This window comes from Mercenaria mercenaria, chromosome 1 (assembly GCF_021730395.1).
Source record: "Mercenaria mercenaria strain notata chromosome 1, MADL_Memer_1, whole genome shotgun sequence".
Lineage (NCBI taxonomy): Eukaryota > Metazoa > Mollusca > Bivalvia > Venerida > Veneridae > Mercenaria > Mercenaria mercenaria.
The window spans coordinates 2,400,699-2,428,385 of NC_069361.1; the positions used below are offsets into that span (position 1 = coordinate 2,400,699).

The following is a 27,687-nucleotide window of genomic DNA, read 5'->3' on the forward strand; positions in this document are numbered from 1 at the left end:
CATAAATATTTTTTGCTAAAATATATTTGACAGAATCATATTTTCTTGTTAAAAATATTTTAAAAATTTTTAATACGCAAGTGTCTTTACATGATAAAGTGAAAGTAAGAACTCGCGGGAGGGTCTTTTCACCCCAAGACATCCCAAAATAGCCAAAGACACCCCAAGACACCGAAAAAAACAATAATTATAAAAACAAATAGGGGGTGAAAAGTCTTCATATGCTACAAAACACCAGACTTTTCACCCCCAAATTGGGAGTGAAAAGTCTTGGGAGGAAAAAGGAAATCCAAGAATTTCATTCTAAGTATGTCTTAGTTCCAGCAGACAAGGCGGCCAACAATATTATCATCATTTGACGCCTGCATTATATTAATGTTTTACAAAACGAACTAAATAGCACTAAAACTTATACATTGAGTCCTTCTGTTGAAAACAAATTGGTTACTGATCACATCACTGAAGTTTCTAATTTAAAAGTTCGTATAGACGATCAACAAATTAAACTACCGACCATGTACTGGATTCCTAAATTACATAAACAACCATATAAAGCTCGCTTTATCGCTAATTCAAGCTCTTGTACAACTACAAATATTTCAAAACTATTAACATCATGTCTAACTGCTGTGAAAGCCCACGTGGAAAGATACTGCGATAAAGTATACGAAAACACTGGTAAACACTTATTTTGGTCGATTAAAAATTCTGGCGAAATCCTGGATAAGTCGAAAATTAATAATTACAAGGTATCTACAGACAGTACATACGATTTTTCTACTTTGTATACCACTTTACCACATAACTTAATAAATGACAAATTAACTGCCCTAATTCAAAAGACTTTTGCCAGAGAGAATGCTACATTTATTGCTTGCAATTTTGATAAAGCTTTTTTTACTAGCAATATTATTAAACATTATACTATGTGGACCTGTGACGAAGTTTGTAAAGCCCTTTCCTTTTTATTGAACAACATTTACATCAGGTTTGGGAATGCAGTTTTTAGACAAGTTGTTGGTATTCCCATGGGAACAAATTGTGCACCCCTTGTCGCAGATTTGTTTTTATATTGTTATGAAAGAGACTTTATGTTGAGCCTTTCTCCAGATACGCAAGCAGATATTATAACTGCATTTAATAATACATCACGCTATCTGGATGATATTCTTAATATGGATAATCCGTTTTTTGGTCATTTGGTGGGTACTATTTATCCTAGGGAGCTTCAGTTAATTAAAACTAACAATTCGGATACTGATGCTTCATTTTTAGATTTACATCTCTCTATTTATGACAATATTATACATACCAAAATTTATGACAAGAGGGATGATTTTAATTTTAGTATTGTAAATTTTCCCCATTTGGATGAGGATGTACCTCAGGCTACATCTTATGGGGTATATATTTCTCAATTAATTCGGTTTGCCAGAGCGTGTAGTCATGTCAAGCATTTCAATGAACGTAATCAATATATTACAAGTAAACTTCTTCAGCAAGGCTACCGTTATTACAAATTGCGTAAATATTTTACTAAATTTTATTATCGTAATTCTGATTTAGTTTTAAAATTCAATAGTAATTTAAAGACACTTCTGCGAGAAGGTATTTCTAAACCCGTTTTTTATGGGGATGTGGTTTACAAACTTCGTAAGATCTTGGGTCATGGTAATTTTCCAAATGTATTTGGAAAGATTATCAAACTTTATTAAAAGAGGTTACGCCCAACGTTTTGAGACATCCGCTTTGTTTAGTGTTCAACCCTTACATTTGGACACTACGCTTCCCCTTTGATTGCGTCTAAAGGGAAGAGGGGGAGGCTCTTGATGACTTTTTTAAATCTAACGGGGACTGAACGTTTTGTATTTGTTTCGGGCCTGTTTCGTCGGGCCCAAAGGTGTTTTTTTTGTTGTTCTGTCCGAAAGGCATTGAGTAACTTTTTGGGGGTTCTTAAGGTTTGCTTTTTATATATTTATACCGGCATTTTTGTGTTTTCTGCCATGCCTTTTTGTTTCCATTAGTGTGTTAGAGATTCACCTGGAGGGGTTACTTTTATTTCCCCTGCCCTGTCTTTGGCATGGTGGGGGTAAGAGGAGGTTGGGTGGCACCAAAAACCCGGTTTTTTCTCCCCAGTGGTTTTTTTTCCCACTGCCCTTTCCAAGGGGTGCCCCACGTGTTCCTTGTTTGTTGTTTTGTCCTTTGGTGTTGATTTGTGTGCGCGCGTGGTTAGCTTATTGTTCGTCTTGCCCCTTAGGTTGGCTTTGAGGTGGTGTGTGTGTTTTTTCGTTTTTGATGTGAAGCTTTGAGTGTGGTGTGGTGCACGCTTTGCGTGCGGGGGTTGTTTTGAGGGGGCGTCTTTTGGGCGGGCTTCCCTTTTTGTATTTTCTTTGTTTTTTGGGAGGAACAGTTTGGGGGGGTAAATTCGTCCAGTTATTTCCCTTTATTCAAAAGCAACTTGTTTGTAAAATTTTTAAAAATTTAGTTAGAAAATTTTTTTTTCTGTAAAGGCCTCAGGGTTTTGGGAAGGACCATATCGAAGGAACAACTCAATTTGTAATTTACTTAGATAATGTGGTTTTTTCCTTCCCTTTAACATGTTTAAAAAAAGTTCGTTTGCTGATTTTTCTCAGATGTTTTTCCTAGAAAAAACCTATTCTATGGGTTTTTTTAACTGTATTACATTCTTTAAAATATTTATTTAATAAATGTACAAATAAATTGATTTTTGGTGTTTTGGGGGGTGTTTTTTGGGTGTCTTGGGGTAAAAAGACCCTTTCCGGGAACTCGTGGTGCTCACTGCAACGAAAAGGTAAATGTCAGCAGTTGCAAGGTGCACATGTAGCATAAAATCACAAGCACTTATCATAGGATAGGTAATGGAAAATAGCACATTATTTATCATACTAGTACCCATGCACCATGGCAAATAATTTTTCAACAAAAAGTGGCTTTTATCCTATCCATGGCTGGTCGAGCACGAAAACAAACGGAAAGACTTGCAGATTTGTAAAAAAATTTTTTGACTTTAGTTCAATGGGTAATCGACGCTGAACCCCCCCGAAAAATGTACTGTGGAGTCAACCCTACGGCCACCCTTTATGTGTTTACTAGGGAAATGCTAGTCGTCCGGGAACCGGAGCCTACCTGCGTTCAACTTTTTGCCCTTTGGGTTTCCGGACGACCAGCAATCCTCAGGGATCCAAGTTGTGCTTGCTCTTGGTCCCCGCAAGACTAGTGCGAGCATAAGAACACCAGCACTAAGCATGTCAAGAAATAGGTAGCATCATTGTCTTCCCCGTTTTCCCAAACCCTGTTTTAGTTTGTCCTGGGCGAAGCCAGACTTTGTGCAGTAGCATAAAAACACCACACTAAGGTTTCCAAAAATAATAGCATCTTTTTCTTCCCGTTTTCCTATCCGTTTAGTTTTTTCCTGGTCCGAAGCACGACTAGTGTGAGCAGAAAAAACCAGCATAAGCATGTACCAAAAAATAGGTAGCATCTTTGCTTCTGTTTCCTTTCCCATTGTCGCTTGCTTTGGTCCCTACACGGCTAGTGTGGGAGCATTTAAAAACCCCAGCACTTGGGATGTACCAGGAAAGGTTTGCCTCATTGTTTCTGTTTTCCCATCGTTGTAGTTTTCTCCTGGTCCGAAGCCAGATAGTGCAGTGCAAAAAACACCCGCATAAGCATGTACCAAGAAATAGGGGAGTCATTGTCTACTTTTTCCCCATCCTTTTTGTTGTTTGCCCCTGGGCCAAAGACAACTAGTGGATAGATAAGACACAGCATAAACATGTCCAAGAAATAGGTAGCATCATTGTCTTCCCGTTTCCTATCCTGTGTGTTTGTCCGGTCCGAAAGCCAGACGTGCTAGTAGCATAAAAACCCACACAAGCAAGTACCAAAAAAAGGTAGCACATTTTCTTTCTTTTTTCCCATCCTTATTTTTGTTTGCCCCGTCCAAAAACCAGACAGTGCTGTACAAAGAAACCACACAAGCAGACCAAAAAATAGGTAGACTTGTTTTTTCCGTTTTCCTATCCATGTTGTAGTTTGTCCTGGCCCAAGCCAGACGTCTAGTACTAAAAACACCAGCATAAGCAGTACCAGAAAAGGGTTTTCATCATTGTCTTTTGTTTTCCTTCCTTATGGTTTTTTTGCCCCGGGCCCCAAACACGCTAGGGATGTGCAAAAGAACACCGTCTAAACATGTACCAAGAAAAAGGTTGATCTTGTCTTCTTTTTTCCCTATCCATGTTTAGTTTGCTCCCGGTCCCAAACACGACTGTGCTAGGAGAAAAACACAGACTAAGCGTACCAGAAATAGGGGTCATTGTTTTCGGGTTTTTCCCTTCCTTTTTGTTGTTTGCCCCCCGGGCCAAAGCACGACTGTGCTGGGAGATAAGAACACCAGCACAAGATGTACCAAAAATAGGTAGCTCATTGTCTTCCTGTTTTCCATCCTGTTGTGTTTGCCCTGGCCGAACACGACTATGCAAATAGCATAAAAAAAACCGCATAAGCATGTCCAAGAAATAGTAAACCCTTTTCTTCCCGTTTTCCTATCCCTTTTTGTTTGCTCTGGGCCCCAAGCCGACTAGTGCTAGTGCATAAAAAAAACCGCCTAAGCTGTACAAAAAATAGGGAGCATCTTTGTTTATGTTTTTTCTCCAAGTTGTCGCTTCCTCTTGGTCCTGCACGGTAGGGGTAGCATTAAAAAAACCCCAGCACTTAGCATGTACCCAAGGGAAAAGGTAGCCTCTTTTCTTTCCCGTTTTCCTACCATTTGTAGTTTGCTCCTGGTCGAAGCACAGACTATGCTAAGCATAAAAACACCCCACTAGCTGACCAAGAAATAGGTGTATTGTCTTTCTGTTTTTCCTTTTTTTTTGTTTGCCCTGGCCAAAGCAAAAAACTAGTGAGTAGCAAAGAACACTCTAAGCTGTACCAGAAAAAGTGGCTCATTTTCTTCCCCCTTTTCCCATCCTGTTGTAGTTTGCTCCTGGGCCGAACCCGACTAGTGTAGTAGCATAAAAAACACCAGCACTAAGCTGACCAAGAAAAAGGGGAGCTCATTGTCTTTCGTTTTCCCATTTATTGTTTTTGCCCCTGGGCCAAAACACAGATAGTGCTGTAATAAGAACACCGCACTAAGCTGTACCCAAAAAATAGGTGCTTTATTTCTTCCTGTTTTCCCCTTTGTGTTTGCTCCTGGTCCGAAGCCCGACTATGCTATGCATAAAAAAAACCACACTAAGCATGTACCAAGAAAAGGGAGCACATTTTTCTTTTTGTTTTCCTACCCCATTGTTGTTTGGGCCCCCCGGGCCCAAAAAACCGACTAGTGCTATAGCATAAAAACCCAGCACTAAGCATGTACCAAAAAATAGGGGCTCATGTTTTCCCGTTTCCCTTCAGTTGAGTTTTTCCTGGCTGAAACAAGATAGTGTAGTAGCATAAAAACACCAGACTAAGCATGTACAAAAAAATAGGTGCTCATTGTCTTTCTGTTTTTCCATCCTTTTGTTGTTTTGCCCCCTCCCAAAGCACGACTAGTGCAGTTGCATAAAACACCAGCCAAAGATGTCCAAAAAAATAGGTAGCTCTTTGTCTTCCCGTTTTTCCTACCATTTGTAGTTTTTCCCTGGGCCCCCCAAACACAGACAGGGCTATAGCATAAAAAAAACCCCGCCCCCAAGCATTACCCAAAATTTGGGAGCATTTATTGTTTTCTGTTTTCCTACCCTTTTTGTTTTTTTCCCGGGGCCAAAAACCAGACATGTTAAATAGATTAAAAAACCCCACTAAGCATTTCCAAAAATAGGGACACATTGCTTCCTGTTTTTCCCACCGGGTTTTAGTTTGCTCCTGGGCCGAAGACAAATATGCTAGTGATAAAAACACCGCAAAGCATGTACAAAAATGGGAAATTTTTCTTTTTTTTCCTATCCTTATGGTTTCCCCCCGGGGCCAAAGCAAGACTAGGCTAGTCTTTTAAAAACCAGCACAAGCATGACCCAAAAAATAGGAGTCATGGGCTTCCTGTTTTTCCCATCCCTGTTTTGGGGTTTCTCCTGGGCCGAAGCACGACTAGTGTGTACTAAAAACCCGCACAAGATGTACCAAAAAATAGGTAGCATCATTGTCTTTTTTTTTCCATCCTTTTTTTTGGTTTTCCCCTGGCCAAAGCACAGATAGTGTAGTAGCAAAGAAAAAACCAGCATAAGCATGTACCAAAAATAGGTGCTCTTGTCTTCCTGTTTTCCTACCATGTTTTAGTTGCCCTGGTCCCAAGCACAGACTAGTGCTAGGCATAAAAACCCACACAACATTACCCCAAAAATAGGGGCTCTTTTTCTTCCTGTTTCCTATCCATGTTGTAGTTTCTCCTGGCCGAAGCACAGACTAGTGCTATAGTGAAAACACCAGACTAAGCTTACCAAAAATAGGTAGCTCTTTTTTTTACTGTTTCCTTCTCCAAAAAGGGCTGCTCTTGGGCCCTAGCACAGGGAGTGTGGAAATTAAAAACCTTAAATTCAGTACCAAGGAATTTCCCCATTGGGCTCCTTTTCCTCCATGTTGTTTTGCTCCTGGTCCGAAACACAGATATGCTAGGATAAAAAAAACCCCGCCTTAAAAATGACCAAGAAATAGGTAACTTGTCTATTGTTTTCTTCCTTATTTTTGTTTGCCCCCGGGCCCCAAAACACAATGGTAGTAGATAAGAACACCAGCACTAAGCATGTACCAAGAAATAGGGGCATCTTGTCTTCCCGTTTTTTATCCATGTTGTTTTGCTCCTGGGGCCCCAAGCACGATATGCAGTAGCTAAAACACCCGCCCTAAACATGTCCAAAATAGGGAGCATCTTGTCTTTCTGTTTTCCTATCCTTATTGTTGTTTGCCCCTGGTCCAAAGCACAGACTAGTGCTAGTAGCATAAGAACACCAGCACTAAGCATGTACCAAGAAATAGGTAGCATCATTGTCTTCCTGTTTTCCTATCCATTTTGTAGTTTGCTCCTGGTCCGAAGCACAGACTAGTGCTAGTAGCATAAAAACACCAGCACTAAGCATGTACCAAGAAATAGGTAGCATCATTGTCTTTCTGTTTTCCTATCCTTATTGTTGTTTGCCCCTGGTCCAAAGCACAGACTAGTGCTAGTAGCATAAGAACACCAGCACTAAGCATGTACCAAGAAATAGGTAGCATCATTGTCTTCCTGTTTTACTATCCATGTTGTAGTTTGCTCCTGGTCCGAAGCACAGACTAGTGCTAGTAGCATAAAAACACCAGCACTAAGCATGTACCAAGAAATAGGTAGCATCATTGTCTTTCTGTTTTCCTATCCTTATTGTTGTTTGCCCCTGGTCCAAAGCACAGACTAGTGCTAGTAGCATAAGAACACCAGCACTAAGCATGTACCAAGAAATAAGTAGCATCATTGTCTTCCTGTTTTCCTATCCATGTTGTAGTTTGCTCCTGGTCCGAAGCACAGACTAGTGCTAGTAGCATAAAAACACCAGCACTAAGCATGTACCATAAGTAGCATCATTGTCTTCCTGTTTTCCTATCCATGTTGTAGTTTGCTCCTGGTCCGAAGCACAGACTAGTGCTAGTAGCATAAAAACACCAGCACTAAGCATGTACCAAGAAATAGGTAGCATCTTTGTCTTACTGTTTCCTTCTCCAAGTTGTCGCTTGCTCTTGGTCCCTAGCACAGGCTAGTGCTGGTAGCATTAAAACCCTAGCACTTAGCATGTACCAAGGAATAGGTAGCCTCATTGTCTTCCTGTTTTCCTATCCATGTTGTAGCTTGCTCCTGGTCCGAAGCACAGACTAGTGCTAGTAGCATAAAATCACCAGCACTAAGCATGTACCAAGAAATAGGTAGCATCATTGTCTTTCTGTTTTCCTATCCTTATTGTTGTTTGCCCCTGGTCCGAAGCACAGACTAGTGCTAGTAGCATAAGAACACCAGCACTAAGCATGTACCAAGAAATAAGTAGCATGTACCAAGGAATAGGTAGCCTTATGCTAGTAGCATAAAAACACCAGCACTAAGCATGTACCAAGAAATAGGTAGCATCATGGTCTTCCTGTTTTCCTATCCATGTTGTAGTTTGCTCCTGGTCCGAAGCACAGACTAGTGCTAGTAGCATAAAAACACCAGCACTAAGCATGTACCAAGAAATAGGTAGCATCATTGTCTTTCTGTTTTCCTATCCTTATTGTTGTTTGCCCCTGGTCCAAAGCACAGACTAGTGCTAGTAGCATAAGAACACCAGCACTAAGCATGTACCAAGAAATAGGTAGCATCATTGTCTTCCTGTTTTCCTATCCATGTTGTAGTTTGCTCCTGGTCCGAAGCACAGACTAATGCTAGTAGCATAAAAACACCAGCACTAAGCATGTACCAAGAAATAAGTAGCATCATTGTCTTCCTGTTTTCCTATCCATGTTGTAGTTTGCTCCTGGTCCGAAGCACAGACTAGTGCTAGTAGCATAAAAACACCAGCACTAAGCATGTACCAAGAAATAGGTAGCATCTTTGTCTTACTGTTTCCTTCTCCAAGTTGTCGCTTGCTCTTGGTCCCTAGGACAGGCTAGTGCTGGTAGCATTAAAACCCTAGCACTTAGCATGTACCAAGGAATAGGTAGCCTCATTGTCTTCCTGTTTTCCTATCCATGTTGTAGTTTGCTCCTGGTCCGAAGCACAGACTAGTGCTAGTAGCATAAAAACACCAGCACTAAGCATGTACCAAGAAATAGGTAGCATCATTGTCTTTCTGTTTTCCTATCCTTATTGTTGTTTGCCCCTGGTCCAAAGCACAGACTAGTGCTAGTAGCATAAGAACACCAGCACTAAGCATGTACCAAGAAATAGGTAGCATCATTGTCTTCCTGTTTTCCTATCCATGTTGTAGTTTGCTCCTGGTCCGAAGCACAGACTAGTGCTAGTAGCATAAAAACACCAGCACTAAGCATGTACCAAGAAATAGGTAGCATCATTGTCTTTCTGTTTTCCTATCCTTACTGTTGTTTGCCCCTGGTCCGAAGCACAGACTAGTGCTAGTAGCATAAGAACACCAGCACTAAGCATGTACCAAGAAATAGGTAGCATCATTGTCTTCCTGTTTTCCTATCCATGTTGTAGTTTGTGCCTGGTCCGAAGCACAGACTAGTGCTAGTAGCATAAAAACACCAGCACTAAGCATGTACCAAGAAATAGGTAGCATCATTGTCTTTCTGTTTTCCTATCCTTATTGTTGTTTGCCCCTGGTCCAAAGCACAGACTAGTGCTAGTAGCATAAGAACACCAGCACTAAGCATGTACCAAGAAATAGGTAGCATCATTGTCTTCCTGTTTTCCTATCCATGTTGTAGTTTGCTCCTGGTCCGAAGCACAGACTAGTGCTAGTAGCATAAAAACACCAGCACTAAGCATGTACCAAGAAATAGGTAGCATCATTGTCTTTTCCTATCCATGTTGTAGTTTGCTCCTGGTCCGAAGCACAGACTAGTGCTAGTAGCATAAGAACACCAGCACTAAGCATGTACCAAGAAATAGGTAGCATCATTGTCTTCCTGTTTTCCTATCCATGTTGTAGTTTGCTCCTGGTCTGAAGCACAGACTAGTGCTAGTAGCATAAGAACACCAGCACTAAGCATGTACCAAGAAATAGGTAGCATCTTTGTCTTACTGTTTCCTTCTCCAAGTTGTCGCTTGCTCCTGGTCCCAAGCACAGGCTAGTGCTGGTAGCATTAAAACCCTAGCACTTAACATGTACCAAGGAATAGGTAGCCTCATTGTCTTTCTGTTTTCCTATCCATGTTGTAGTTTGCTCCGGCTCCCAAGCACAGGCTAGTGCTAGTAGCAGAAAAAACACGAGCACTAAGCATGTACCAAGAAATAAGCAGCATCATTGTCTGACTGTTTTCTTCTCCAAGTTGCTTTTTGCTCCTGGTCCCAAGCACAGGCAAGTGCTAGTAGCATAAAAACACCAGGACTAAGCACGTACCAAGAAATAAGAAGGAGTAGCATAAAAACTACATGTGCTTATCACGTACCAAGATACTGGTTACATCTTTGTCTGGCTGTTTTCCTCCTGTTTCCAAGCACAGGGTAGTGCTAGTAGCATAAAAACACCAGCACTAAACATGTACCAAGTAATAGATAGCTCCTGTTCCCAAGCACAGGCTAGTGCTAGTAGCATAAAAACACCAGCACTCAGCATGTACCAAGTAATAGATAGCATCTTTGTCTGACTGTTTTCTTCTCCAAGTTGTAGTTTGCTCCTGTTCCCAAGCACAGGCTAGTGCTAGTAGCATAAAAACACCAGCACTTAGCATGTACCAAGTAATAGATAGCATCTTTGTCTGACTGTTTTCTTCTCCAAGTTGTAGTTTGCTCCTGGTTCCAAGCATAAAACATTTTATTTGATAACTTTTATTTTGTTCAGTCACGTTATTACAAAATGATTTTTGCTGACATCAAGAGTCAGAATATTTTTTCAATGGAGAGTTTTTTTACTTAATTAATCATTAGACAAGCTTATTTGGAAGCAGTGCTGTTTGAATGATAGAGGTGGATAAATTTTGCTTGGTATATAAAGCCAGTACTGGAACTGGCATTTGTTGTAGTGATATATGGCAAGCTGGGAGACAAGTTCACATACAAGCCCAGATCCACCATGGATCATGTGAACTCTGACCTTTCATTGACAGATGAGTCAATCAGAATTTTGATTGACCATTGAGTGATAAATGGAAAGCCCAGTTCTGTTACCTGTTACATTAAGAAGGTTAATTGATTGGCTAGGTGCTAATTGATTTGTTTGTTCAGTAATTGAGTGACATTTGGTTCATGTTGTTGGAAGTTTGTTTGACAAACAGGTGTGTATCTCCCCTTGTTACCAGGTTTATTAATTTCTTTAACATTGTTCTGATAAATCAATTTTTTGACTTTATACTATTTTAAAACATATAATTTTTTATAAATCAAAAAAAATGAATAAATAAAAAAAAATGATAAATTAATATTGGAAAAAAAACCAACAGCAACAATTTTTACAAAAATTATAATAAATATTTTCTCAAAAAAAAGGAAATTAAAAAAAATATTTTTAATACCCTTTTTATACAATAAAACGAAAAATTAATGCAGTTGAATTATACTAAAATGCAAAAATGTTCTTAACAGATATTTAAATTTATTGTGCCACGGTTACACATATTGTCTGAAGTATTTTGTAATATTGTTTGCTCCCTAAAATTGTCCATGTGAAAGTATATACTAGATTACCATGCCCCTATAATAATTGTGTGATTATTTTGTTATGCCCCCGAAGGGAGGCATATTAGTTTTCAACTGTCCGTCCATTCGTTAGTTTGTTCGTTTGTCACAACGTTAACTTTTTGCATGAAGGCACTTTACCTGCGAACCACTGCACCCAGGACCTTCAAACTTCACATGCTGATAGTACATATTGAGTACACGACTGCTACTGACTTTGGGGTCACCAGGTCAAAGGTCAAGGTGCTGCAGGGGCATTTGTCACCATTAGTGACAGCTCTTGTTTTCTATCATTCCTTCCATTTATAATTAAAAAAATATATATCATAGATTAAACTGAATCCTGGCATCTTCTGTTTAAGGCTTCCGTATTGGAATAATTTCTAACTTATCTTCTCTGCATAAAAAAGATTTCTTTACTTTTTCGTCATAGTTACCCATATTTAGCAACTTTTTGATGTAGGATAGATCTTCAAATATCTTTATTACTTTGGTTTTTCAGCTGATTGTTTAGTACAGTAATTGCTTTGCTTATGATGAATATGTTTTTGCCTTGCATACACGTAGAATAGCATACTGTAAACCTAGAAATGGTTTTGCGCTATTTAAGTTAGCGACTTTCGCGGTTGATGTGTATCCGCGAATTTTTGTAGCCACAAAACATCCAGCTACCATGAAAATGCGAAAGTTTGTATTTTTCCTTGTGAGTCAGCTGCGTAACTTCTACTCGATAGTCTGGTATAAAAAGAAAGTTTTTTCATGTATAATAATTTCTCTTAGATATAAGAAACATAGTTTTCTTATCCTTGTTATATAAATCCCATAAGCTTTTGACTTATAAAGAACGCAGCAGTACTTAATCTTGATTGAGAGGTGATAATCGAAATGACGTCACAGGTAAAATGTAGCTATCGGAAATGTATTTGCAATTAAAAATACGTATTAAAGTTTGACGTTTAATATGATTGTTTTATTAAGTGACATTTTTAATAGTGTAGATATTATTTATATTATAAACTGATATCACGGATCAAGTAATTTAAGCAAAAATGTGATACAAACAAATACATTGTCTATGGAACAATATGCAAACATTTTATTTTTAACGAAAATAGGTAATTATGTGAAACACAGACAATAGAAAAATATTTGTTTGATCTTGTTATTTTAATCACCTTGGCTATGTTACCGTATCAATAAATTTTATTGTTAAAACATTGTTACCTTGCTCAGCCATGGTCCAGGAGCCACAGGGAATAATGCTTGTGTTTGTTTGACTTGCAGCCTTACCTGTAATTTTACCTGCGATGTTTGTTATGTGCTTGAGCTATTAAGTTTTACTGTATTTTGCGACCGGCGTATTCCGCAAATCTTTGTAGCCGCTAAATTGTCTGTCATCATAAAAACGCGAAATATAGTGTTTGCGAACGTTTCTATGGTTACAGTATATGCAGGTCGACAAGTTGTAATAAGATGACTTTAATTATAGCCCTTAGTTTCTCAGACTGTTTTTTTTTTTTAAAAATAAATTTGACAAATGAAGAGCAAAATCAAATCAAATTACTTTTTCTATAGAATAGAAGATGTTGGTAATTTATTTAACGTTTCAAAATGTGTACAAGAAATGACTTCGTTTTTTCGTAAAGGGAACATTGCCGATTCTCAAACTTATACAGTTTACAATCCAAATGAATTTATATACAGCTTATGTATACCAATTTCCATGAATGTTATGACCACAAAGACCAATCATTCCAGAGGTCACAGTGCTCAGTTAGTCACATTTCTAGCATGACTGTTCAAAGAGTGGGTAGAGCGATTGGACCTAAACATTTGTCAGTGTCCAGATTTGGTTAAGTATTTGTATGTAAACATTATAGAAAAAAAATTTATCCAGTAGTGCAGAACTGCCATAAAGAGCAAGCTACATACACTGGCTTAGGGATTTCATTGGCATTATGTGAATACAACTGCATGGAGGGGTACTTGGGGTCTTCCTCTACAATCAAAAGCTGAAAAAATAAATAGCCATATGACTTAAAAACTGAGTCAGTGTGACGGTAAACCCAGCAATCTTCGGCACTGATTTTATTAGAAGGACTTGTGATGGCTCAAGTCTTAATTGAATGCTCAATATATTTATGTCTTTATACTCTTTTTATTTCAGACACGTGAACAGAATGTCCTGTTTGAGAAGTTCACTGTATCATGCCATCAGAAGAGTCGTGGTTAAACCAGACATAGACATTACTTACCAGTTGCTTCATATGAACTCACTGTCAATATTTGGTCTGAGAACATGTTCTACAAAAACTTTTGACTTAAATCAAATTGCAAGATCAAATAGAGAAAATAGTTCTTTAGATGGTGTAAAGAGGTCAATTACTCAGAAAGCGAGGAAATCTAAGACAAATGCCAGTAAGGATGAGGTGTCTGTAGAACCAGAGGAAAGAGTCGATGTTCCCCACTGGCTTGGTACAGTCATGGATTGTCCGCTGTACTCCAACTCAAAGATTGATGTTTCAAAACAAGCACAGTTTAAAGACTTTGTTGAGGAGTTAGACATGTCATACTTGCCGTCTGTAAGCACCATTATAAACAGGACAGAGTCTGAATCTCAAAAGAAAGTGCTGAAAAGATGGAAGGCTGCTAAAACCAAAGAACTTGGGGGAGAAAAACAGTTCAAGGAATATCAGCAAGGTGAAAATCTATGATAAAATTTGAGCTGATTGGGGACATTAATGTTTTGTAAAAGGTAATAGGGTTATTATAGTAGTAACTTGATCTGGGATGCTGTATTCGGCTGGAGTAGACTTTTCTAGGTCAGATCACATGGAGGTCCGCAAGCGCCAAGTGTGATCCAACCTGAAAAAATCTACGAGAGCCGAATGCAAAATCCCTGATCTAGCTACTGTTATAATGACCCTTTTATTATATACCTCCACCTGTTTATTTGTTATGGAACGGAATCTTAAATGTTTATCGATGTTAAAATAGAACTGAGTGTAGTTTTTGTGTGTGCTATTTAAAGAACTGCATCAGGCCATGCATATTAAATGAAAGTAGTTCGGCAACATACAATGAAAAAGGTACAATACAGAATTTTTATGTCTGTTCGTACTTACTTTTGAAGTACAAGCCGTATTTTTGACAGAATTTATATAGGTATATAATAATAAAAGTTATCTAATATTAGTGAGTATGATAGGGTGAAGAAATAGGCATTAGTTATGTCTCTGGTGACTTGTTATCCTCTGCACGATGATGGATATAGATTTAGCGCTGTCTCTGTTTTCTCAAATGTCAGTCTGCAGCCATATCTAACATGGTATTGGCTAAAACTTGATAGGGCCCAGATTGCCCGAGGGACACACAAGCTATAGCTCTTTGTGATTATATAGTACTTACTTTCTATGATTAAAGTGAGCCAAATAATTTCTGCCTAATAACTGGTCATTGTGGTCAAAGTCTCCATTATTGAAAATAGAAAAATGGTTTGACTTTCCTCGCAATGAATTCGGGTAAATATGTGGTATTGCGACCAAACAAGGTGTCACCTCCACTAAAAACACAGAAAATAGATATGGTTTTCTCTCAGTGACTTTGGTTAGAATCAAACTTGGTGCAAAAGATTTGCTTGCATATTGGGTTGTTTGAGTCAAGGTCAAGAAAAAATGTTTTTGCTTAATTCAGTTGGAAATGAGGTACTCTTTTAATCTTGGGGAAAACATAGCTATTATATGGCTGATAATTATTGCCTGATTTTAAGAAAATAACAGTTACTGCATTACATTGGAATCTGCCTCAAAACCTGTTCAGCCATGGATACAAGTTCATCAGATTTTCTTGCCATTTTTGTCCTGTCATCCAGACTGACTTTTTACCACCCTTGAATGATTTTCAAACTTGACACAAATGATTGCAATTAACAGTATGCAGAATGGCCCTTTTAAGGTCAAGGTTATATCCAAAAGACAGTGTTTCATGTCAGTTTTATGTCTTTTGATGACAGAATTTTCAAATAAATTGGCACAAATGTGTACAACAATGAAATGCAGTATACAAATGGCATTTGATGAAATCAAAAGTGAAAAGGAAGTGTTTCCTGTCCTTTCCCTTTCTTGCAAAAAGGAGCATTAGGCAATGTCTGTTCAAGGACAAGATTGCAAAGAAAGTTAAACAAAAACATAAAGCCAGACTGTCTTGTCCACTCGGTATCTTCTTACTCCATGTTGGTGTTTTAATAGCTTGTCACAAACGTTCAACACAATGAGAGGATATGCAGAATGCATCTTTCATTCATGTTAGTTTAACCTTAAGCCTGCTGGCAGCAAGTGATTCTGCCTTTGCGGCCAGTGCAGACCATGATCAGCCTGCACATCCATACAGGCTAATCTTGCTCTGCACTGTTTGCTGTTTTCAGTCCGTAAATTTTCAGTGAATACCTCTTCGAATGGTAAATGGTATTGCCCAAATTGAATAATGGACCAGTCCATTTTAGAAATTTAGCAGGTTAATGGTTAGGTCCTGAGATCTGTAGGAAAATGTTTATGTTTGCTCTTGGTCACAGTTCAAATGCTATATACAAAACCCTTAGATATGCTATTTGATGTTTGACTTTTAAAGCTACATAGCTACATGACCTTTCATTTCATGTTATAACCCTACCCTTAAAATTAATCAGCATGACAGATACTTTTACCTGCGGGATGGTCAGAAACATTAGTCACTGTTATTGCTAAGTAGTTTTTTGGGAGAGACACATTTTTAGCTCACCTGATTCAAAGGCTCATGTTGAGCTTTTGTGACCGCTCAGTGAATTGAATTCCCTGCAGAACTCTGGTTGCCATGGCAACCAAAAGGAAAAACTTTAAAAATCTTCTTGTCCAAAACCGCAATGGGTAGAGCCTTGATATTTGGCATGTGACATCATCTAATGGTCCTCTATGAAGGTTGTTCAAATTGTGCCCATTGGGTGAAAAGAGGCCCCCACCCGGGGGTCACAAATTTTACATAGACTTATATAAGAAAAAACTTTAAAAATCTTCTTGTCTGAAACTGCAAGGCCTAGGCTTTTGATAATTGGTATGTTGCATTGCCTTGTGGTCCTCTACCAAAATTGTTCAAATTATGCCCGCGGGTGGAAAAAAGGCCCTGCCGCGGGAGGTCTCGAGTTTTACATAGACTTAATATATAGGAAAAAAACTTTAAAAATCTTCTTGCCTGAATCTCCAAAACAAAAAACAAAAAAAAGCAAAACAAACTAGAGTGTCATCAGAGGATCAAGTCAGTTTTGAAAGGAACATTCGTCTGCTAGCCTATATTTAAATTGATTGTTTTTTGTAGGAATAATAGACAATGGGCTAAATCTGCACAAATGTATTGAACTGACCTTGAAGGGTGAAGAAGGTTTAAATATCAAGGAGAGTAATAAAGGCCACTGGGAGAGTGTGCAGACAGCTCTAGGAGATGTACAGAAAGTGAAAAGCCTTGAATATGACTGCGTTCATCCAGAAATGTTTTACAGGGGAAAGTTTGACTGTATTGCTGAATTTAGGTATGATATTTATGTGATTGTTGATACAGTTTGTAGTGGAAAGAAGATGCACCTAGCCATATGTTTGTATTTTAATAACGTAACCATGTTCATGAGTTCAGACTTTTGGATGGCCATAATTCTCTGGAGGATGTAATGAAATTGTTCTTATACCTCCATCAAAGGAGGGGGTAGTATTGTTATGTGCCCTCTTTGAAGGAGAGGGAGTCGTATTGTTTTTGCTGATGTCTGTCTGGTGGTAGGTTGGTTAGTTTGTCAGTAGATCATTTGTTTTTGATGAATAAAAAGAGATCACTGAGAGCTTCAATTGTCAATTAGAGGGTAGGGAGGGGGTGGGGCGGGGGAAGGGTGGTTCATCCCTGTGGGATGTTTTCTGTTGTTTTTGATCTCAAAGGTAACATGGGGTTAGACAGCAGTCAGACATGAAAATTCTGTTCATAATGAATGCTGAAATATGCTTTATGATTTATTTTCAAACAGGACATAGATACGAAAAAACACAGATAAAACACTAATATAATTATAAGAATTTGGTGATGACAACATCGAATAGAAAGACATGAATCATAGTCCAGTACGAATATTACCAAATATATTGCTTTCCAGTAGCCGACTTAGCTATCCCTTGTTACCTTCTTTACTAAGTTGTTCAACCATCCTAAAGCAGTATGTAAGTTGACATCGGATCTCCCGTTTTTATGCAGAAAAAATAAAGACAGACATTGCTCAGTTATTTCAAATAATTTTATTTGTATAAATCAAAGCTCATTAAAGCATTGCAGTGATTGAAAGTTACTTTGTTTAATTTGTTTGTCGTATACCAACGCTAATTACAAAAGCATGTGAAAATTACGCACATGCCGGTTAAAGGGGATGCTTGACGAATGTAAGGCAGAGGTGTGAAAAACTGTAAACACAAGCCATTCCGGCGACAAATTGTCTGTTCGACTAAATAGGTGTAATTATCACTGTAATTAAGTTGAGGGGACCACCAAATGAGTTTGAGTGTTCGAATTTTCGAAGATTGAGCAATCCGAGGTAGAATAAAGAAGGAATGAATTTGGGACCAGGTGAAGAGTTCGAGCAATCCCAGGTGTTCGAAAGATCCAAGGAAGTTCAACTGTACTAATTCTGACCCAAATAATAACGAGCTACAAGTGCACTCACCTATGTAGGTTTGAGCCTTACTCTGTGCATAAAATTCTTATGCGAGGAAGCCATCCAGCTGGCTGGTTCTTCCTCATCTAAGAAATTTAAAGATGGAATGTCGCCATATGCCCTATTGTCGTGTCAGTGTGACATTAAACCCTACAAAGAAAAGAAAGTGAGCAGGAATATTAGAACTCTTGATATTGTCTTGTTGTACTGGTAGTTTAATGATTTCTTGAGTAGTCAGCTTTACATTACATCTGCTGTTTTATTTTAGGGACACTCTTTGCTTGATTGAATGGAAAACTTCTAGCTCACATAAACCTCTCCTTAGTGCTACCTATGATAACCCTTTACAAGTTGCAGCTTACATTGGTGCTGTAAACAGAAGTGGAATTCTCAAACAACTAGATGTAAGTAGCAATTATTAGTCCCCTACTGGTTGAAAACCAGTTTCGGGGACTATAGGAATGCACTTTTCTGTCTGTCCGTCCGTCCGTCCGTCTGTCCGTCCGCAATTTCGTGTCCGGTCCATAACTCTGTCATCCATGAAAGGATTTTAATATTACTTGGCACAAATGTTCCCCATGATGAGACGACGTGTCATGCGCAAAACCCGGACCCCTAGCTCAAAGGTCAAGGTCACAATTGGAGGTCAAAGGTCAACAGGGCTTTTTTCCTGTCCGGTCCACAACTCTCCCATCCTTGAAGGGATTTTAGTATTACTTGGCACAAATGTTCTCCATGATGAGATGATGTGTCATGCGCAAATCCCGGACCCCTAGCTCAAAGGTCAAGGTCACAATTGGAGGTCAAAGGTCAACAGGGCTTTTTTCCTGTCCGGTCCATAACTCTCCCATCCATGAAGAGATTTTAATATTACTTGGCACAAATGTTCCCCATGAGGAGACGACATGTCATGCGCAAAACCTGGACCCCTAGCTTAAAGGTCAAGGTCACAATTGGAGGTCAAAGGTCAACAAGGCTTTTTTCCTGTACGGTCCATAACTCTCCCATCTATGAAGGGATTTTAATATTACTTGGCACAAATGTACCTCATAATAAGACGATGTGTCATGCACAACTTTCAGACCCCTAGCTCAAAGGTCAAGGTCACACTTAGCAGTTAAATGTTAACATAGCATGAACAGGGTCTGTTTCGTGTCCGGTCCATAACTCTGACATTCATTAAGGAATTTTAATATCACTTAGCACAAGTGTTCCCCATGATGAGTCGACGTGTCATGCGCAAATCCCAGACCCCTAGCTCAAAGGTCAAGGTCACAATTGGGGGTCAAAGGTCAACAGAGTTTTTTTCCTGTCCCATCCATAACTCTGCCATCCATGAAGGGATTTTAATATTACTTGGCACAAATGTTCCCCATGATGAGACAACATGTCATGCGCAAAGCCCAGACCCTTAGCTCAAAGGTCAAGGTCACAATTGGAGGTCAAAGGTCAATAAGGTTTTTTCCCTGTCCGATCCAGAACTCTGTCATCCATCAAGGGATTACAATATTACTTGGCATAAATGTTTCCCATGATGAGACGACGTGTCATGCGCAACACCCAGTACCCTAGCTTAAAGGTCAAGGTCACACTTTGAGAACAAAGGTCAAGAGGATTTTTTTCCTGTCCGGTCTATAACTTTGTCATGCAAAGCAGGATTTAGATATCAGTTGGCACAAATATTCCCCTGGATGAGACAACATGTCATGTGCAAGAACCAGGTCCCTAGGTCTAAGGTCAAGGTCATATTTAGAGGTCAAAGGTCAAATTCAAGAATGGCTTTGTACGGAACATTTCTTCTTCATGCATGGAGGGATTTTGATGTAACTTGGACCAAATGTTCACCACCATGAGGCACCCTTGTTTTTAGAATTATGTCCAATTGTTTTTACTATAAATAGATTTTATTGTAACTTTTTTATTACTGGCGGTAGAGAAAAATCGAGACCACTTTTCTGTGGTACAGCATGCATGTTACATCCAATTTTTAGGTGTATTTTGACCTATCTCTACCTGGTAAAGAGTTTCTTGTGGACTTATATAGATTTTTTTTTTTTTTTTTTTTTTTTAAAGATTAATTTCCCTTTGTTGTTACTATAAATAACTTACATGATAACATTTTTATAATCAGCCAAAAAAAATCAATATGAAAACAACTGTAGGTATTTATATATATAAATTTTAATCCAAGTGTTTTGTTATAACATATTGTATATATAGTACAATATTGTTTATACATCATTGACAGATATCAGTTCATTATGTTATACTGCAGTAGAGAAAATTAGGTGCCTTCCAGTAGGGGACTTTGTATTGCATGGCAATACTTCATTCACTTGTTTATAACTGTAACTTCTTATTAGCTCACCTTGACCCTCAGAATACCCTGTGTCTTTCATCTGTTGTTGTCGTTTGTCCTCAGCAATTTGACATTAAACACTCCAGAGATCACAAAGTTGGACCAAACATAGTCAAACACTACCTTCTATAGAATCTTTTATGAGAGTCTGAATGGGTCATCTTGGGTCAAAAATTAGGTCACTAGCATAGGTTAGTTAATAGGAAAACCCTGTTAACACTTTAGAGGCCACATTTCTCTACCTTATCTATATGAAAGTTTGTCAGAATGTTTGTCTTTATATGAATGTTAAGTTCAAGTTACATGAGGTCAGAAACTAGGTCATTAAGTCAAATAAATTATAATGGAAAAACCTTGTTAGCATTCTGGAGGCCACACTCTATACTTGATCTTACTAAACTTTGTCAGGATGCTTGTCTACGTAAACTAGGTCAAGTTCAGAATTAGGTCATCTAGGTCAAAACTTAGGTCACTTGCTCAAATCTAGAAATACATGGTTTACACACAAAAGACCACATTTTCTATCTGATTTTCATGGAATGTTTGTCTGTTTTAAATCTAGGATAAATTTGTAACTGGATCACTTGGTGAAAAAACTAGGCTAGTAGGGCAAATCATGGAAAAGCTTTGTTAACACAGAAGAGGCCACTTTTTCAACTTGACCATTATAAATTTTAGTCAGATTGTTTGTCTGTATGGAATCTAGGTCATGTTCAATACGCAATAGTGGGGTACCTGAGGTCAAAAGTATGTCAGTATGTCAAATCATTAAAAAAAAATTAATGGTCAACCTGATTTACATTAAACATGGTCAGAAGGTTTGTCTCTGAATGGAAGTAAGGTTAGATTAAATACTAAGTTACATGGGGGGAAAACAAGGTAAGTTTAACAATACAGAGCTTTCAGGACCCTCTTGCTTTGTATCCCATCCCTAAGGGGCCTCTGTTGCTAAGTGGTTAAAGACGCTGACTTCAAATTACTTGCCCCCAATTGATGTAAGTACAAGTCTCACTTGGAGCATAGAATTCTTAATGTGAGGAAGCCATTCAACTGGCATATGGAAGGTTGGTGGTTCTATGAAGGTGCCAGCCCATGATGAAATAATGCTCAGATGGGCATCTTGTGTCTTCTTCCGCCATGAAAAGCTGGAAATGTGCCATATGACATATACTTGTGTTGATGTGATATTAAGACCAATAAAAAAAGAATGATCCCATCTATTATTGTTTGATCAGTTAAACGATCCAAAGTATGATGCTTTAAACTTTTGCCTACCAGGCAATGTTGGAACTGTGTCTTAGATTTCTTACTCTGGTAAAATCACTTGAAAGAACAAAGCCTTATAGTTGATTATGTAGAAATTGATTTTTGTACCCCCCCCACCCCCGAACAACAAAATTCAAAGTTGTAAGGGGAGGTATACTGGTTTCAGGTTGTCTGTCTGTCTGTCCGTAGACGCAATCTTATGCGCACCATCTCTCCTTATCCCCTTGACAGAATTTAGTGAAACTTCATACAAGTGATCAGTACCAACAGTAGTTGTGCATGGGGCCTGTTAGGTTCTTTTAGAAAAAAAATTTGCAGAGTTATGGGACTTTGTTTTTTTGTTACTATACTATATTTAATTACATAGACACAATCTTGTGCGCACCATCTCTCCTCATCCCCTTGATACAATTTAATGAAACTTCACACAAGTGATCAGTACCAACCCTAGTTGTGCATGGTGCATGTTACATTCTTTTAGATAAATATTCTGCATAGTTATAAAGAAGCGACAACGCTTAACATCCAATGATGTTCCGGGCTTCTACTCTACATGAAATAGTTATGGGACTTTGTTTTTTGTTACTATACTGTATACATACAGTCTATATACATACAGTCCACATAATTATGCAATCTTGTGTGCGTCAGATTGCAATGTACTGTGTCAGTGCATGCGGGGGGTACATTCATCTCCTTTAGTGATAGCTCTAGTTACAGTAGGTGTAATTTTAATTTTGATTTTGCCTGCTTCTGATTGTCAGACAGTCATGTTTGTTGAAGTAAAATGGCAGTTTATTTATATCTTCTTTGGTATGGTCACCTAATCACAGTTAACAGTAACTATTGTTATTTCTTGACAGTATTATTAAGAATTCAGATAAAAATTTCTGAGTTTCATTTGCCGTTTTTAGAGTAGCGAAATTCGTAGCCTTTATTACAATGAAATCATTATTTTTTGCAAGTAATTGTTTTAAGTTGTGACAGTGAGCAAGTTTTCCATTAAGTTCATACTTAGAATTTGAAGTACATTAATTCTTTACCCAATGAAATTGTTATTTTTTGCTCAAACCTAGAATTGTATGTCCACAAAGTTAAATGATTTCATGAGAGTTGGTTTCATTCATATAACAATTGTTGTACAGAGACTGGTGCTTTAGGGACTGAAGATTTTAATTTGCTGGTCATGTTGGAAAGAAAAAAAGACTTTGTATTAATCAAATCAGAACCTTTATTGTGTTTACAGATACCAGACCTGACTAATGGTGCCTTGGTGTTTGCTTACCCTACTGGTGAGCCAGCCACAGTGCACATGATGTCCCAGAAAGTATGTGAACGCTACTGGAGGAAGTGGCTTGATAGACTGTATATCTACTGGGTCTTACAGTTCCAACATTCACAGAGAAATGAAGTGAACATGGTCTGACAGTCTGTCTTAGCAGAGAGCTCAAATTTACACAGATTGTTGATCAGTACAGTGTATATTAACCTATCATCTACCCTGTACAGTAGACAGTACAGAGCTCAGTATTGAATGGATTTCATCTTATTGCCACAATGTATCAAGAATACAAATGATACAGACTTCATCTTGACAATACGTTTTCAACAGACTATCCAAGAATTACATACAAAAGCTCAAAGAACAGTAGATCAAAAGTTATATTTAATTACAGCAAGACATACAGCAACCTTTGAAGAATCAAAGAAGATAACAGACAGAGAATCAGGGGAGGTAACTTTTCTCAGCTGCAACTTAAGTTATGTAGTTTCTGTCATAGTTAAAAAAAAATCATTCCAGTACACTTATGTCTGTGTGGAATAAACAACTTGAATAGGTCAAGGATACTATACTATACTTGTGCAAGATATGCTACTGTAAAAGCAGAAATTTTCGTAAGGGTTTGAATTTTCTCTATATTCGCAAGGCCCTTCATCTTGCGAAAATAAATCCTTGTGTTAGTATTCACCATAAGTAAAATCCAAATTCAAGTATGATACCATTTTTACAACTTGGCAGATATTAAACCTTATGAACATACTCAAAATTTTGACCCAGCGAAAATATGTGCTTTTACAGTATTACATTAGCTGTTGTGAGAAAATCTCTGAGTTATTTTTTCATAGGCGTTTTAGTGGGCATTATATTGTTTACAAGTAGACATACAAAATGTACTTAGAATATAGTCAAACCTGTCGGTGAAGACCACCATTTGAAAAGGAAAAAAAGGTCTTTGTTAATAGATGATCTCTTAACACAAGCAGCCGACTATAGAGTGGTTCAGACAAGCTTTAAGCTTTCATCAATATCGAGCTTAAATAAATTAGTAACTAACACAAATAAATTGACACTGTTACTGGTTAAATGTGAAGTGGAGATAGTGACCGTTTTTAGAGGTGGTCTTAAACTCAGGTTTGACTGTAATATTTGAACAAAGTTTTTATAGCATTTACTATATGTGTTAATTTTTTCTGATGTGTTCATAAAATTTTCAGACTGATGTGCATTATTATAGTCAGCTGTAGGAGACTCAAAAAGTGGTTTAAATGGAGACTATTGTCTGCATTTATTTATAAAGTCTATTATTTATTCTGCAAATATTTAAATTGGAAATGAAACTGCCAGGTAGCCTGTGTTCATAGTTGGTCATTAGCACAGTTTGACTGTATTATAATAAAGAAATACAACAACTTCTATTTTACATAGAGCAGGCAGCGTAAGTAATTTTTTGTTAACCATACATAGAAATGATCGGACAGACTTAAGGACCTTGCTTTTGATTAATGTTTAAAAAAAGTGTTTCGAATAAAAAAACTTGAAAGAAATATTAACTTCACATTTAATGAAGCATTTCCATACTTTTGTACATTTTTATATAACACAACTTCAGTGTATTTTTTAGTGTTTATGAAATTTGAAACAGATTTCTTGAAGGCTTAATATTGTTTGATTGGCCAGAGACTTGGTCTTAGTGTATTAGCTGACCTGAGTACAGTGTTTGCTGTTGTGATCACTTACCATCTGTATGCCCTTTAAATTATTAAAAAAACAATATCTCCATGAAAACTGTTTGATGAAAGTTGTTTTAACTTGGCAGGAATGTTATTTCTTATGTTTTTCAGGGTTCGCACAGGCCTTGAAAAGTCCTTGAATTCGATGGTAGTCCTTGAAAACTCCTTGAAAATGACAAAACCCCTAAAAAACCTGGAAAAGTACTTGAATTTTGAAAAGAACTCCTTGAATTTGACCTTTCACTCCTTGAAAATATTCTTTCCGTAACTTTGCTTTGCAAAAAGAATTTAAGGCTTAAAATAAATCGGAGAAAATGAAAATAAATTCGTGAAACTGCAGGATCGGGTCACTCGTATGCTATTATAGTGGTCTACGGCCACACTTTATCGATATTTACAGAGTGCTATTTCTACTATCACCGTTTGCATGTTTCCGTTTCCGTTTAAAAAAGTACGGGGAATAATAACTCGCAATTTTTAGCTATTTGCGAGTGTTTCCAGTGAATTAAAATGAGTAAGAAAAATAAACATGTTTACTCAAGTAAGCGGGAGACAAAAGACGAATATAAACAGTGGCTGAAGCCCTATAGAGCAGACAGAACGAAGTGTATTTGTACGTCATGTGACAAAATTTTGAGGTATCATTAGTAGGAGTGTGCTAAAAAATCACAAGAATAGTGATAAACCTCAGCAAAATAGTGAATTACATCAATCTAATAATCGAATTACGTCATTTTCAAAGGTGTGACAAGTGATGGTTGTTTTATTTTTGCATTACATAATAAAAGTTTTTCAGATTAGGTCGTGGTTTTGAAAAAAAATAGTGCTTGAAAAATTGTAAAAAGTCCTTGAAAAGTCCTTGAAAAGTACTTGAATTTTGTCTCTGATATTCTGTATGAACCATGTTTTTTTTCCTGCTATTTCCAGAAGTAATGCAAGTCATTCAATAATAAACTTATTGTTAGTTTATAAGCTTGCACCTGTTACTGAAGGCAATTGTGATCACATTTTGTCTGTTTTCCATTTGTTCAGAACAGTGTTGGGTATTGCGTTAACTACAAGGAGTGATTGTTTTGATGCAAAATGGATTAATATGGAAAATATAATGGTGTAAGAATTTAATCCATATTACACATGCAAAGATCTTGTGAGAAATATCCTCGAGTTTTTTTAAATAGATGTGAAAATGTCTTTAAAAACCTGTTTTCAGCCTGGTACTTTGGTGTCAATGCTAAATTTACTGTTCACCAGTTGTTCATTTTTGTTGTGTTTGTAGGAAGCATGTTGATTAAGAAAACATCTACTAGTTTCAAGGTCAGCAATTTCAGAATTTAACTCAGCTGATTTTACTTTGTTAAAATTTTCTTTTTCTAGATCTTCCACTTTCTGATTTTTATGCCCCCAAAGGGCGGCATATTAGTTTTCAACTGTCCGTTCGTTCCTTCGTTCGTTCATCACAATGTTAACTTTCTGCATGAAGGCAGTTTACTCGCGAACCACTGCACCCAGGACCTTCAAACTTCACATGCTGATAGTACTTATTGAGTACACGACCCCTACTGACTTTGGGGTCACCAGGTCAAAGGTCAAGGGGCTGCGGGGGCATTTGTCACCATTAGTGACAGCTCTTGTTTTTTCTTTCACTTTTTCTAAACATAGAAAACCATAAATATGGTCAGCTTGCAAATATTGCCTATCCTCAGACTCCGTCTCTTTTTCTAATATCTCTTGCATATTACTGTTGTTTTTAAATTGATATAATTAATTGACTGTTAGCAACCACTTAGCAACCAATACCATGTAGCAAACAATATCTCTTAACCAATATTAAGCATAGATTTTTAAGCATGTTGTAATTCTGCTATAACTGCCCACAACCTGCAATCATAGTGTAATTTTCAGCAGATATGTTAGTTTATTCCAAGATTAAGTCTCTAGGATATTAGGAGTGAGTGAAGATTCACCCTACCTCTTAATTCTAAAGCAACCAGCAACCATAAAGCAACCAAGCAATTCAACTATAAATGCAACCAAGTAACTTGTTTATTGATTCAGTAATAAGATTGCTATAATTTAGAGTTTGTATGTATAGAAAGTAACTATGCTGGGATAGAAGGATTCCATCGGAATTAAAGTGTTCTTGCTTAGATTCATTAATTTTGAAACAAAGTTGTCTTCCATTTTGTGTGCCTCTGATAAGTTGTAGCTCTGCCAAGAAATCCAAAGGCGATGCAACAATTCCTAGCATCGGCATCTCTAGAAATACGCAGAAGACATTATGAAGCAAATTTGTTGCCCACAGCTGCCTTCTGCACATGTCTGCTTTCATAAGGGTACATATGTGTTTTAACAAAGCCTCCCAGTAGAGGTCTTACACCCTTGGGTTCAATATACTTGGAATTACGGACAAAGCAAGGGGTGACCCCCACTACTTCCCTTGACACTCTCATTTCTCATCATGGATGTTGGCATTATACCTTCTCATTCTCTCGAAACTCTTGCCACATTTATTTCAAAAGTGCTCTTATTTATTCAATTGGTCTCTCTGTTTAGAAGCTTGATATTATCTGAAATAACCTCTCCCTATGATAGTCTTGGAAGGATGTTACACCATATTACTTTTGACTTTTCAAATATTTGGCATATGTATGTTTGATCTTTAGTCAATAAGTCAAAGAAGTCTTTTTGTTTTATGTTTGCCATGCTGTTGCCACCCAGATGCACTTTTTTATCAGAATTTATCTGGTATTGAATGGTTTGAGGAATGTAGTGGTTTTAGCCAAGGTTGAGTTTGTTTTGTTTCACAGTACAATATCCTTTATGGTATTTTACATATTCACATGTGACAACATTAAAGTATTTTACTTTGCTATTATCTGAAGAATCTGCTACTTTTGTATGGGTATTTTTGTGCATCTTCTGTCCTGTTTGACTTGCTTTGAGGTCCCCAAAATCTGGGGGGAAAATTACACTTTTGAATACATGTTCATGGAACTTGGAAGTATGATGAGTAATTATTAAAATTTAATGATAAAG

The 27,687-nt window shown here is 37.6% G+C and overlaps 1 protein-coding gene across 1 annotated transcript; it reads left to right on the forward strand.

Moving 5' to 3' along the window:
• The first annotated feature begins 2,783 nt into the window (after positions 1-2,783).
• LOC123545173 (mitochondrial genome maintenance exonuclease 1-like) lies at positions 2,784-27,687 on the forward strand. Its single transcript, XM_053537950.1, has 5 exons — positions 2,784-2,812; positions 13,467-13,999; positions 16,646-16,856; positions 18,283-18,418; positions 22,886-27,687. The coding sequence occupies exons 2-5, from the start codon at positions 13,480-13,482 to the stop codon at positions 23,063-23,065; spliced, it is 1,047 nt and encodes a 348-aa protein (XP_053393925.1). The 5' UTR covers positions 2,784-2,812; positions 13,467-13,479; the 3' UTR covers positions 23,066-27,687.